The sequence below is a fragment of the Macaca nemestrina genome, chromosome 14 (assembly GCF_043159975.1).
Source record: "Macaca nemestrina isolate mMacNem1 chromosome 14, mMacNem.hap1, whole genome shotgun sequence".
NCBI lineage: Eukaryota > Metazoa > Chordata > Mammalia > Primates > Cercopithecidae > Macaca > Macaca nemestrina.
In genome coordinates this window covers 79583120-79597618 of record NC_092138.1, presented here as the reverse complement: position 1 = coordinate 79597618, position 14499 = coordinate 79583120, and the positions used below count along the sequence as shown (strand labels likewise).

Here is a 14499-nt window from a genome sequence, read left to right as displayed (position 1 = left end):
ACTGTAACCTCTGCTTCCCAGGTCCCAGTGATTCTCTGCCTCAGCCTCCTGAGTAGCTGGGATTACAGGCCCCTGCCACCACACCTGGCTCATTTTTGTATTTTTTTAGTAGAGACCGAGTTTCGCCATGTTGGCCAGGCTTGTCTTGAACTCCTGACCTCAGGTGATCTGCCTGCCTTGGCCTCCCAAAGTGCTAGGATTACAGGTGTGAGCCACCGTGCCTGCCAGACTGATTTCTAAACCTTGACTTTTATTTCACCCTGTGGCCTCTCCATTAAGATTCCAATACTTTCTACTCAAGATCCTTAGCCTATGAGCAGACACATTATTGTGTATATGTAATAGAATTGACAGGAGGGCTTTTGTAAGAAAATCAATCCATTAGGCACATAGGTATATTTAGGACTTTAAAAAATGATCTTGAACACTATAAGTTGGTTAAAAGTTTATTATCTTTAAAATCTTTTTAACTTATAACAGTATGGAGGTTTCAAGAATGTTATAGCCTTGAGGAGGCAAACACTTGTATTGTTTTATTAGTAGATAATTACCATTACAGAAATCAAAAGTTTTTATGGCAACAGTGAAGAAGATAATTTTTCTAGAGGGTTGGGAGGGAGTTCAATTAATAGAATGGTTTATGCCAGGCATCATATGAAGTTTATATAAATTCAAACTGCAGCGTGAATGAGGGCCAGCCTGTCGTTTGAATTCTCAGGACGGAGGCTTTAGTTTTGTTTACTTTCCCCACCCAAAGTCCAGGCTTTGTTTGTCTGACAGACAAACTTCCTTATTGTTTCTTTTTGCCTATTGACAGTTATTTATGGGTCTCCAATATATTGAAGATGTCATCCCTTGGGGCCCAAAGCCCTATCTTTTTTCTCTCCCTGAGGATTCCTGAAAACCTAAGCCCCTTCAGCTTGTGGAGATCGGCAGTGACCCCTGACTTCTCCCTGGCCTGGCCCCAGTCCAAGCCTTGGCACCTGCTTACTGCTCTGGTTTTAGGGTATTCTTTAGTTTTTGACTCATGGGACTTCTCTTACTGTCGTGTAGGGCAGGAGCTTTTAGATTGTGTAGTTTGCATTACCACTGGAAACAAAAATTATGATGTTTTTCAAACTGGGTGAGGGCAAAATTTGTCACCATTCTTAAGAGTGTGCTATTATTTTCTGGTTAGAAAGCTTGGTATGATAATCCCTGCAATCGTCAAGGTGAAACTGTTTCTTGTTCCTGAAGTAAGAGTCCAAAGCGGAGTTCCTCCTCATTGTGCCTTACCTTCAAGGTTAGAGAAAAGTTGAGATTTGAATTTGTGTGTCTTACTGCTAGTTTAACTTTACCCTCTCTCCTTTCTTGTTAGGAGAAACAATTGCAGCATTGACAGACATAACCAACTTGAACCATCTGGAATCTGATGGGCAGATCACAATTTTTACAGACAAAACAGGAGTGATAAAGGCTGCAAGATTACTTCTTTCTTCAGTGACAAAGGTGTTGTTGCTGGCAGACCGAGTAGTCATTAAACAGATAATAACATCAAGAAATAAGGTACTTACCTTTCTGATGTTGCTGTATTTTTGTCTTTCTGTGTTGTTCAAAGTGCTTCTTATGACTTTTAGTGGTGGATCACTTGGCTGACATGTGGATGAAGAGTGCAGCTAGCTGTGGGAATTAATGTGAATTGCAGGATACATTGACACATTGATCATCTACACATTGAATACACTTGGGCCCTGGGTTCCTCCTGGAGCTATGCCTGTATGAGCGTTTCTTTAAAAAAAAAAAAAAAAAGTTCTTTTTAGGTTAATTTAAGTAATTTGGCAATGCTTGACTATTATTGTTTATAACTCTGTCTGTAATTTAAATTCTTCTATATGTGTAATTCTTAAATGATGAGTATACTGTGCCTAAACTTCTGAATGCAAGTAATGTCTCCTCTTAGAGAATCATTATCTGCTTGTTGAGGCTTATTGGTAAAAGCTTCAAATGTGTACAACATTTGGAAAGAAAAGGCAAGCACTATGATAGTGTATGTAGCAGAAACTTCGTTGATAAAAATACTGAATTCTTCAGTACTTTTTTTCCCTCCCAAATCAGAGACTAACAATATATAACTTAAGACACAGTTAAATCAGTGGAAATGATAATTATCCACAGCTACAAAATTTCTGCATGCAGAATTCCTAAATGTTATTGAATAATCTCAAAACGTGCAGAACAGATTTAGACTCTTCCAGTCCAGAAGTTAATCTCTCAGATGATGATCATGCTCCATGATCATCTGGGAATCCAGGGTCTGTATGATCACTTCTTTCTTTGGATAATTCCCTAGGCAAAGAGGAGAGCAGTTGGCCAGGGCAGGAGTTGTCCTAGTAGGATTTGAGGATAAAACCACCTGATGAATGTTGAATGAATGAGAAATGGGAGAGGTGGATCTGGCAGCGCTAGAGAAACAGAAACAACCTTCCTCTCTTTGAAAGATGGAGGTTCTGCACAGCAGTGGCAATGAGCCTTATCTGTGTTAGCTGCCTGAACTTCCTGAGCTGCCAGGGCAGATTAACATGCCAAATATTCATCATATTCTCATGAAAAATAAGTAAACACAGGATATCTGTGTTTTTTTAACCTATCTTGTTCTGACTAAAACAATCTAGTCATGTTATTTTAAAGAAAAGTATTTGAAAATATGTTTCACATCTATTTACTTTATTTCTTACATCAAGAAAACACATAACATTTTAGTCATTGGCTCTACCACAGATTCACACTCTATATTCACCCCTGACGGCCCATTCATGACTGAACCAGACTGATTTTCCTCCTCTTAAAGTCCCACACTTCCCTTTTGACTCCATACTCTGCAGACGATGAGGTTCCTTCTGCTTTCCTGAGAATGTTAGGGTTCCTGTTATCCTGGTTCACTGAGCCTTAAAGCTTGTGTGTGCTGACTTTTATCCTCACCCCTTCCCAGTTCTCTGAAGATTTGATTACTGTAGTCCTGCCCATGCTCACCTCCTAGACTTGGCTACATAAATGATCCCTTCCTTTGTATATGTAGTCATTTCTTTTATTCTTTTTTTTTTCAAATAACTCAAAATCTCATCCTATAAACAAATCATTCCCCTAATAATTCTGTGCCTTGAATCTACTTCTACTTCTCTGAGCATCCCCTTCTGTGTCTTCTTTCTGGCTCCTCCTTCTCAGCTTTCACCTAGAATTCAGAATTTTCCCTTTTTTCTCTCTACTCAGCCTCGACAATCTCAGTCTCTTGCGTAGCTATCACCAAATAATGAAATATTCTCTGTTTTGCAGGTTCTTGCAACTATGGAAAGACTAGAGAAAGTGAATAGCTTTCAAGAGTTTGTCCAAATATTCAGTCAATTTGGAAATGAAATGGTGGAGTTTGCACATCTGAGTGGAGATAGACAAAATGTATGTATTCATCACATTTTACAATCTTCAGATAAATACATACTTTTTAGTTTGGATGGAGGTATGATCTTTAGGATTGTTTGGATTGGTTTCTTTGCTTATTAAGTCTATAGCCTTGGTCTTGAAAGCCTTTCACAAATAAGCCAGCAAAGTAGATCTGTAAGTAGATCTGTATGTCTTTTTTTTGTACATTTATAACAGTTAATTTTGTTCCCGCCTCACACACTGGGAAAGGTCATACTTGCCTTCAGGGCTCAACTTAAGTACTTCTTCTTTGTATTTGGTTACTTTCTCTTTTATGAAGCTTTCCATTTGATTCCTCTCCCAGGGCTCAGGCACGTAAAATTGAGTCATCATACGTACTCTTATAGTATCTTGTTAGATATTTGTTATTCTTACCATATTAGATTAATAGTAATAACCCAAGCTATTATTTATTTGCACTGCCTATGTGTTAGGTACTTAATGTACATGATCTCATTTAATTCTCAAAACATCCCTATGAGGTAGGTATTGTTACTACTGTTTTACATACAGGGAAACTGAATCTGAGACAAGGATAAACTTTCCCAAGGTCACTATTCTTGCAGATTGAACTCAGTTATATCTGATACTAAAGCCTGTAGTTCTCAAACTACAACATGATAGTCGTTTTTTATTTTATTTTATTTTATTTATTTATTTTTTGAGACAGAGTCTTGCTCTGTCGCCCAGGCTGGAGTGCAGTGTCATGATCTCGGCTCACTGCAACCTCCACCTCCTGGGTTCAAGTGATTCTCCTGCCTCAGCCTCCCGAGTAGCTGGGAATACAGGCATGCACCACCACGCCCGGCTAACTTTTTGTATTTTTAGTAGAGACTGGGTTTCACCGTGTTAGCCAGGCTGGTCTTGAACTCCTAATCTCGGGTGATCCGCCTGCCTCAGTCTCCCAAAGTGCTGGGATTACAGGTGTGAGCCACTGTGCCCAGCCAATATTAGTTCTTTGTGGGTCTGTTCCCCAATTCAGACAATAAGCTCCTCAGTTTTGGGAGACAGAAGACCATATTATGTCTAGGATTGACTTTTCCTTGTTGGGGTATTTGTGTAGGAGTCTGTCTTGTTGGCAGGTTAAATATATATAATAATTGACCATTTCTTGGGATGGTTCTGGGTGTAGTCCCATAGGTATTCTCTCAGTTTTTGATACGAACTTTCCCGGTTGCAGCTGGAGTTGAAAGATGGGTATTGGTTTGGAAAGTGGCAGGCTAAATAATGGCATTGGTTTCTAATACCAATGATGTTTCTGTAGGCAGGTACCTTATTGTTTCATTTTCTCTCTGCCAGTATTGTTCTTTATAAAACACATTTCCTTTCTTTTCCTTCTCTTTCTCTTAATCTTCCTTCTTCTCCTCATTCTCCCCAATGAAAATTATTAGCCTGAATTTTTTTTATTATAATAGCTTATCATCTAGCGTTTTCTTGATCCCTTGAGCAAGTGTGGCATGAGTCATAGGTTCTAAAGCTGCCATCCTTCAGTTACACTTCCTACAGGATCCTCTTCAGCTTCTGGACATAACTGAAAAACTTTCACCATCATTTTGATTTGTAGTTAGAAATTTGGCATGGAGAACATTTTATTTTTCTCAATTCTTGTAATATTGTAATCCAACATTTAAAAACTTCTGGCTGAAGAGATATCTATTTTTAACAATTTAGCTCATTAAGTGTGAGACCCCTGAAACTTACTGGCAGCCTTTTTATCATCTTTGTGTTTGATAAGTGCTACTCCTGGGTCATTTTTGTGGAATATGCATCCAGGGTTGAAATACTTTCTCCTTTAGAATAGTCAAAATATCCTGCAAAGAGCTATAGGTCAGGTGCATTCTCAGTTTTCTCAGCAAATATTCATAAGCTGCTTACTGTTAACCAAATACTACACTAGGTGTTGAGGATTCAGCAGTAAATAAAAGTGACAAAAGCCTCTGCACTCGTGGAGCTTATGTTTTAGTAGGGGTGGGAGGAGATAGACAATAAATCAGAAACATGCATGGTGTGTTCAAAGAACACGAAGGCCAGTGGATGGATCAAAGTGAGCAAAGGGGAAGGGTAATAAGATGAAATCAGAGAGGTAGTGGGCAGGCCAAACTGCGTAAGGACTTTGACTTTAAGTAAAATGGGGAGCCACTGCAGGTTTTGAGTAGAAGAATGACATTCTGACTTACATTTTAACAGTATCACTCTGGCTGCCATGTTGAGAATAGTTTGCATGGAGACAAGGGCAGAGACAGGGAGACCACTCAAGAGGATATTACAGTAATCTATTGAGAGATGATGGTGACCTGGACCAAGGTGGTAGAAAGTGGCAGGGGTAAGGCTGGGCGTGGTGGCTCATGCCTGTAATCCCAGCACTTTGGGAGGCTGAGGTGGGTGGATCACCTGAGGTCAGGAGTTTGAGACTAGCCTGGCCAATGTGACAAAACACCATCTCTTCTAAAAATACAGCAATTAGCTAGGTGTGGTGGCGCATGCCTGTAATCCCAGCTACTCAGAAGGCTGAGGCACGAGAATTGTGTGAGCCCGGGAAGCAGAGGCTGCAGTGAGCTGAGATCATGCCACTGCACTCCAGCCTAGGCAAGGGAGGGAGACTCTGTCTCAAAAAGAAAAGAAAGTGGCAGTGGTGACAGCCTTACCCAAGTCTGGGAAAGTACTTCTTCATGGACCATCTGGGTTTTATGGACGTCTCTGTTTTGTCCTGTGGACCAACCCTTTCCAGGCTGAGATGCCTTCTTTTTCTGTCGCTTGTTATCACTATTCATCATATGGTGTCATATGTGGCTTATAAGTGTTAGGTATGGCATACACACCTGATGAATTGTCAGCTAGACCCACAGGTGGTTTTGAAAGGAGTCCTGTCCAAAATGTTAAAGACAAGAGGAATGAGTGGAAATTTTATAAGCAACCTCAACCTTTATCTATAGGTACCCATGATGGATGATACTCACATATAGGACACAGTTCTTTGGGATGTGATCTGCATTAGCTTTGGGGTTATACGCACTTTGTTGTACACTATTTGTAATTCCATCTCTATCTCTTATTAAATCTATATTGGGATGCAAGTGAGTAAGAGTGATATTGTGTAGGACTATCTTCTGAATCCATTCTAATTTATTCAAGCAAATTTACTTTCAAAGGCAAATCATACTCAAATTTTAGGTTTTTCTTATTTGTAAGAAAGGGCCTTTAACTTACAAATAAAAAAGACTAATGTGACAGAGAAAAATTTTATGTAATTCAAATTTCAATGTCCATAAATAAAGTTTTCTTGGAACACAGCCGTTCTTATTTATTTGTGTATTGTCTCTGTTTGCTTTCACACTACAATGATATAATTGAGTAGCTGTGATGGAGACCATATAGCTCAGAAGGCCTCAAATGTTTATCTGGGTTTTAATTGAAAGTATTGCCCACTTCTGATTTAGATATAATAACCAAATTATTAACAGAGTATTTTGTTGTAGATTTGATCAGCAAACTTTGGCTACCTCATATAATAGCACACGTTCTATTGAGGGCTCTGTGAGGAGAAGCCACCCCCCAGCAAAACAAATTCAATCCACAATGCTTTCTTAAGTGTTCCTTTTCAATCTTGTTGGGGAAAGTAATCTACCAAAGAAACATCTTAAGAATATTTCAGAGCAGCATATTGGTTAAGAGTAAGACAAATGAACCCCAATTTGAGATGTATAGCAGTTAGATGGGATTAGACAAGGCTCCTTAAATAATCAACTTTTAAGTATCTGTTTTGAAGGAAATAATAGTCGATAGATGCTCAGAAGACATTTACTTTTAATTAAGTAAGACATAGGCTGGGTGTTTCTGGTTAGGGGTGCAGTGTGTGCACTTGGCGTGAGAATGTCAGGTATGACAGAACACCAGAATGTCAACCATGTACAGCCTCTACTTGTGTCTCAGTTCCTGGCTCTCCAGGCCTTACTAAGAGTAGCTTTTTCTTTCTACTCATATTGTGTTGATGTGTTTATATTGAAGCAGTGACACTTTGTAAAACTTTATCCTGTTTTTTTTTTTCCACTTAATATTATTGAATTTTTGAGTATTATTGTTGAATAAATACTTTCTTAAGAAATTGGATTGTTTACATGATCTTAGAATCCTCCTTGATTTTATTTCATATTTAGGATTTGAAAGATGAAAAGAAAAAGGCAAAAATGGCAGCAGCTAGGGCAGTTCTTGAAAAGTGTACGATGATGCTCCTTACAGCTTCAAAGGTAAGAGAATTTTTGTTTTAATGTGTAATAAATTAATAATTAGAAAACCTGACTAAATGCATTTAACTTACATAATTTGCATTTTAAAAAAGATCAAAGTGATAACTTAGAACATAGGCCTGAATAGTTAAATCTCAGTTATTATTTATAAGAATGCTAACTTTCTTCCCCAACTCCAAATAATAATTAATTTATGAGTCAGCTTTGATTGAACAGCTCAGCAGAACATGGTGTATTAGGTGCTGTGAATTAAGGCCTGTCACACATGGTCGCTGCCTGCAGGGTTTTGCCAGTCTCATTGAGGAGCCAGCATATGTGCTCTAGAAAAAGCGAGGCAAGTTAAGATTTGTTAAGTACAGTGGAGTAAGAAGTCACCCCTTGGTTATTCTGTAAATTCACCCTTTAATTCCTTTTTCCACTTTTAACAAAATTATCAGTCAAGAGTATTTCCAAACAGCAATTGGCCAGAAAATTGGTGCAATTCTAGAAAGAATGAATAAAATGTCTCATTAGCAATTTGTTTGGAATAACCTTTTCTTCTGAGAGTATTTATCCTGTACTAGAATCAGTGAAGCCACAAAAATAGAGACTTCATGGAACCCACTCAGAAGGCTCTGTTTTGTCTAGGCCCTTGAGGTTTTCATTTACAATATTTTTTAAAAGTCAAGATGCATCCATGATCATATTTCATCTCTGTTCATTTCATTTTTCTTCATTCTTTTTCATTTCTTGCATGTGTAAGGCAACATTTAAAAATAGTTTTAATCATGATGGAGAGATTTTTTCTCAAAAAATTTTTAAGTAAACTTACTATTGAAGTATAAAGGTATAGTTCTGCACTCTGCATTTTTTTATTTAACCTTGCTATCGCTTTTTACTCATCCTGCTTCCACTTTAGTGAGGAGAAGCAGCTGAGTGAGCCAGGGACCCAGGAGATTTTGGTAAAGAACCATTTTTCTTAGCATGACATGTTCTCTGTAAGATTTTTGTGCATTATGACATAAATCAAATATTAAAATAAAAAATTTCAATTGTTTTGAAGACATGTCTGAGGCATCCCAACTGCGAATCAGCCCATAAAAACAAAGAAGGAGTATTTGACCGCATGAAAGTGGCATTGGATAAGGTCATTGAAATTGTGACTGACTGTAAACCGAATGGAGAGACTGACATTTCATCTGTCAGTATTTTTACTGGAATTAAGGAATTCAAGGTAAGAATAAAGAGAGTATATTTTGATTTTTCTCTTTCCATTTTATTTTAATTTTTTGAGATGGAGTCTCGCTCTGTTACCCAGGCTGGAGTGCAGTGGTGTGATCTTGGCTCACTGCAACCTCCGCCTCCTGGGTTCAAGTGATTCTTGTGCCTCAGCCTCCCAAGCAGCTGGTACTACAGGCATGTGCCACCACGCCTGGCTAATTTTTGTATTTTTGGTAGATGCAGAGTTTCACCATGTTGGCCAGGCTGGTCTCAAACTCCTGACTTCAGGTGATCTGCCCGCCTGGACCTCCCAAAGTGCTGGGATCACAGGCATGAGCCACTGCACCCAGTCTTTTTTTTTCCATTTTAATGGAGCACCATTATGTATAGTATCCATATTTTTGTGTAATGTTTTAGAACAATGCTTCACAAAAGCAAATATATCTATTTAAAGCAATGCCACTCTGTACAAACCTGTTGCTCAGTAATATTTACATTAGAGGTATATTTATAAAGAACACTGGTCTTTGGTTATAGTAGCTACTCTGGCCCTTTTTAGCTGTATGATTTAGCTGTAGCCTGCTGTTTAAAAGAATGTTCCCTTCCTGTTTTTTGAGCAGTACCATACATTTTTGAGCAGTACCATCCATGGGATGATGGCGAGCAGCAAATCATTTCTGCTAGAATTCCTGCTTTTCTCTGTGTTAGAGGGTTGATACTTTGAGACTATAGTGAGAGAATTAGTAATAATTAAAATTTAAAAATAAACAGTAATACACACTAACAGTTATTGAGTCCTTACTCTGTGCCAGCCCTTTTCTGAGTGCTTTAAATATATGAACTTATATAATCCTCAAAGAATTATTGCTATTATTTCCATCACACTTTTGAGGAGCTTGAGAAACAGAAAGGAGATTAACTTGCTGGCTACTAAGTACCGGAGTTGGGATTTGAAACTAGGCAGTGTGACTCCAGGAAGTCTCACTTCTCATCAGAAGTCATAGACATGGTGAAGATGCTTTTGGGGTAAGAGCAGTGTCTGAGTTGGGAGGGCCCTAAGAAGTCATCCAGTACAATGCCCTCCTTTAACAGATCAGAAAACTGAGGCCCTGAGAAATTATCCAAATGCTAAAGGTTCCCACCTTTCTAACAGACAGGACTGTGATGAGAATGACATTCTTTCCATTTTACTGCACTTTTATTTATTTTATGTATTTATTTTTGAGATGGAGTCTTGCTCTTGTTGCTCGGGCTGGAGTGTGATTGCATGATCTTGGCTCTCTGCAACCTCTGCCTCCTGGGTTCAAGCGATTCTCCTGCCTCAGCCTCCTGAGTAGCTGGGATTACAGGCACCCACCACCACACCTGGCTAATTTTTGTACTTTTAATAGAGATGGGGTTTCACCATGTTGGCCAGGCTGGTCTCGAACTCCTGACCGCAGGTGATCCACCCACCTCAGCCTCCCAAAGTGCTGGGATTATAGGCACGAGCCACCACACCCGGCCGTACACTTTGATTTTTAATTGTGTGAAGGTCTAAGTAGGAACATGGGGTGAAAGACAGTAACGGGAAGAATATCTCTCTTTGCTCTTAGTACATATTTTATTTAATTCCTACCTGCCCTTTAGGTGAATATAATTATATACTGTTTTTTTTTTTGTTTTTTTTTTTTTTTTGAGGAGAGCTAGTAAGTGGTAGAACCCTTCTTTAGGCCCAGGATTCTCTAATCCCAAAGTCCACGACCTTTCACTTTACACCTCGGGGTTTGTTTATATGATGCCAGTCCTACCACTGAGTCTTCCTGAAGGGAAAGAAGCTTATAGGGACCAAACCTTCTCTTAAAAATTTTATTGCTGAAAGCGATCTTAGAGATTATTTTTCTAATCCTCCCTTTTTATAAATGCTGAGGGAAGAGATGTGTTGTCAAAGGATAATGAGGGAAACAAGTCGGATGAGAGACATCTTTCGCCTCTTGCTGCTGCATTTCTGGTGCAGGTGAAGGAGGGGCAGTGCTCTGCCTGTGGCTGCTGCCGACAGCTCTGGCTGCTGCCCTCTCACCATCAGGCATGCTGGAGGCAGAGCTGTTATAAATAGGCTCAGTCTCACTGTCTGCGATTATCTCTTTGGCGTCTTACTTTTTTTCTGATGGAGAGTATTATCTGTGGAGAGAAACTGGATACTTTATTGTATTTGGTACTATGAATATATGGACACATGTTATGAAACCATATCAATAAATAGCCTCTTAAAAAAAAAAACCCCACAAGACTCCACTAAGTTGCTGTCTAAAAACGTGTATTTTCTCTCTAAAGGGAAAATAAAAAACCTTAACATAAATGGTATGAGGCCAATATAACTGATTTTTATGTTTTAATTCTGTTTAAATTCTCAAATTTAATTCTCTTAAATTAATAAAATAAATTTAATTCTCTGAGAAGATCCCCATTGTAAATTCCATACCTTACTATTATCCATATTCTTTCCTAGCTTAAATACGAGTTTCTGTCTACCTAGGATGGAGTGATCACCTGACACAACTTGGGCCAAGAGCAGGAGGGGAAGCAAGGACTCTCCTCTGGCATCTTGACTTTCCCAAACTTTGGTATTTTCATGGATCGTGTTAAAATGGGTCACACGTAAGGATTAATTAAAATAACATTTGTGAAAGGACTTTAAAGTGTTAAACAAATGTAAGCTATCCTTATTATCACATTCATTGTGACCATAATCATGATCATTACCACTTGTTGCCTCTTGGCCCAAGTTGTCTGTGTGACATATTTCACGGACTATAGTGTTTTGTAGGGTTGAAGTGGCATGATGCATCGTAGAAAGCTGAGAGAGAAAGACTGCATACGTGAGCATGTGTTCATCACATAGTCAAGGAGCTCCAAACAGGGTGGCTGAAGTGAAAGGTTGTTAGGGGGTTCAGGGGGGTGAGATAGACTGTTAGAGAGGTATATAAAGACAGGCCATAGAGGATTTTGTGCTATAACATAGATGTTTGGGCTTGATTCTCTATAGATAGTGAGGAGCTATTAGAGGGAGGTGGCAGTATCAGACGGTTTACATTTTAGATTATATAGACCCTCTGGTAGAGGATGTTTGGGTTAGTAAGGTGCTGTTGGGGACTTTAAACAAAATTTAGGGAGACCAGTTAGGTAAGTAGGAGAGTCTTTGTTGAATTAATGAAGGAAAAATGGATGCCTTCCCTAGTCCTTCTCACACCCCACATCTTCCACATCATCCTTCCCCCTGGGCTCAGCACATGTCATATTTGGGTGTAAGTTATCTTCCAGGACTTTGCCTACGCATTTTCTCAGGTGCAAATCTTTTACCTGGAGGCTGGTTCATTTTTCCTACTGGTTGCTACAGGATGATGCTCTTTCTGCCTTAGTATTCACTGATTCCACAGGAATGTCATTGTATTAATTATTCTGGGAATGATGCTTTGCGTGTATATTGAAGGCTTTTGAGCAATGTGTCCTCCTGGGTTAGTGGAGAATATAGATATCATTGGTGGCTGTATTTCCCCTCAGCTTCGAAAAAGAAAATGTTAGTGTTTTCCTGGGCACTGTTAGAAATTACAACCCATTTTGGTCAAGTGTGTATATTGACTCACATTGATGGATGGATGTCCTTTTTGTTCTCAGATGAATATTGAAGCTCTTCGGGAGAATCTTTATTTTCAGTCCAAAGAGAATCTTTCTGTGACATTGGAAGTCATCTTGGAGCGTACAGAGGACTTTACTGATTCTGCCTACACCAGCCATGAGCACAGGGAACGCATCTTGGAACTGTCAACTCAGGCGAGAATGGAACTGCAGCAGTTAATTTCTGTGTGGATTCAAGCTGTAAGAACTTTTTTAAAAATCAAAGTAAATCTTATATAATGGCTTTCCCATAAAGTTTTGCAAGATGTGGAAGCTAACATAATCACCAGGAGTATGAATTTGTTCCAGAATAGGACAGGATGTCTCATCCCTTTTCTCCCTCCTAGTTGGCCAAAATATCCTTCCCATCTAGCACTCACAGTACTTGACATTTATTTCCAGGCCTGTTGACTCTCATTCTAGCCAGTCTGAATTCTGTGCCTTTGTCACTATCACTAGTTTACTCTGTTGTCCCCACTCTTTCACCAAACTCACCTCTGGAAAATTCCTCCCCAAAATGCTTCTTCAGAGTGAAGAACAGAGGAGTAGACCCCCATCTAGAAGTTCTTGGGACCTGAGCCTGACTGCTGGAGCCATTCAGATGTACACAGTTCTTACCTCTGAGGACAGCTGATTTACAGACACAATGATTTGGAAAACTTATTGGGGTGTAGATTCAATGAAAACAAGGGTAGATCCAGCTGGCAAGTAAAAGCTTTTCACCCTTGCACAAATTCCTGGTCTAAAATTGGTGGGCGGCCACTCTATGAGCCTTAAATGGGCTGTTGGTGTGCTTCAAGCAGAGGAGCTTATTTGGGCAAGAATGAACGGCCAAGACTGATGGAAATGGGACAGCATAAGAAGTGTGTACACAGTCTCTTATAGCAGGTGGATTGCAAAATGGAGAGACAGAGCCCTGGGATATGTCTCTAGGATTATTTATTTCTTAGGCCCAGGCTCTGTCAAAAAAGTATTTAACATGGCTTACAATATACAGCAGCCATAGTACAAATCTGAAAGTCATGAACAAAGCTTTGGCAGTAAAGATGATGAAGGAGGGTGGATATGGCTGAGACTGAATTAAGAAGCAGCAGTTGATTTCCTTGTAAATAGATTAATTTATGAATGAACATAGATATGAATCACAGATTTCTCAGATATTTTCTTGGCATCACAGTAGTGCACATATTCTTATTAACACGGAATCTTGCCCTAAAGTAGAGTGGTGTGAGAGACTTGAGCATTGTTTTGTGTTTAGTTTGAATTATCTGTGTGATACACAATCTGAAGTGTAGATTGCTTCAGTGTTAAATTTTAAGTCCAACACTCACTATAAAGAGTTGCTTGTGATGAAATACTCTGTGTTGGGAATGTGATTCTATTAATACTCAAATTTGCAATTAGCAAATGTCAGAAATTTCGCAAATTTACCCTGTGCGTATTTCACAAGCACTCAGATCTCTGATCCTGCATGCTAGATGTGTTTTTCGTTCATTTTTTTCAGCAGTTGTTATTGGTACCTTTTATATGCCAAGCACCATAAATCTAAAGATGAATAAGATAAAATCTTTGTCTGCAAGAATTTTACAATAAAGAAATTTGTGGGAAGGGGTGAGACAAGTACAAATAGCTTTGTAGGTATCCTAAGAGAAGGCGTAGACTATGCATTGAGACGGTTTGAAGGAGGACAAACTTATATTAGGGAGAGGGCTCAAGAAGGCTTCATGAAGTATTGATATTTAATTTTTATTTATCATGCAAAGAATTGAATCTCTACTACCTATTGTTTGCTATGCCAGGTACTGTGGATTTAGTGGTGTGCAAAATAGATGTGAACCCAGCTTTCATGGTCTAGTGGGGAAGATAGACTTTAAACAAACAAAAAATAAAAAATTCCAGATGGTTTGGACTGAAAAAATAAATATGTAATTGCAAACTGGGATGATTA

General features: G+C 38.9%; 1 protein-coding gene across 2 annotated transcripts in view; it reads left to right on the top strand.

Moving 5' to 3' along the window:
* LOC105481107 (catenin alpha like 1) overlaps positions 1–14499 on the top strand; it is a 72525-nt gene that overhangs the window by 20834 nt on the left and 37192 nt on the right. For both annotated transcript variants that reach the window (XR_011612777.1, XM_071078117.1), the window contains exons 3-7: positions 1358–1545; positions 3310–3429; positions 7608–7697; positions 8740–8910; positions 12552–12752. Coding sequence is in view for 1 of the 2 variants with exons in the window: in XM_071078117.1 (XP_070934218.1) it covers positions 1358–1545; positions 3310–3429; positions 7608–7697; positions 8740–8910; positions 12552–12752 (770 nt within the window). In the remaining variant the exon portion in view is untranslated. The remainder of the gene's footprint in view (positions 1–1357; positions 1546–3309; positions 3430–7607; positions 7698–8739; positions 8911–12551; positions 12753–14499) is intronic.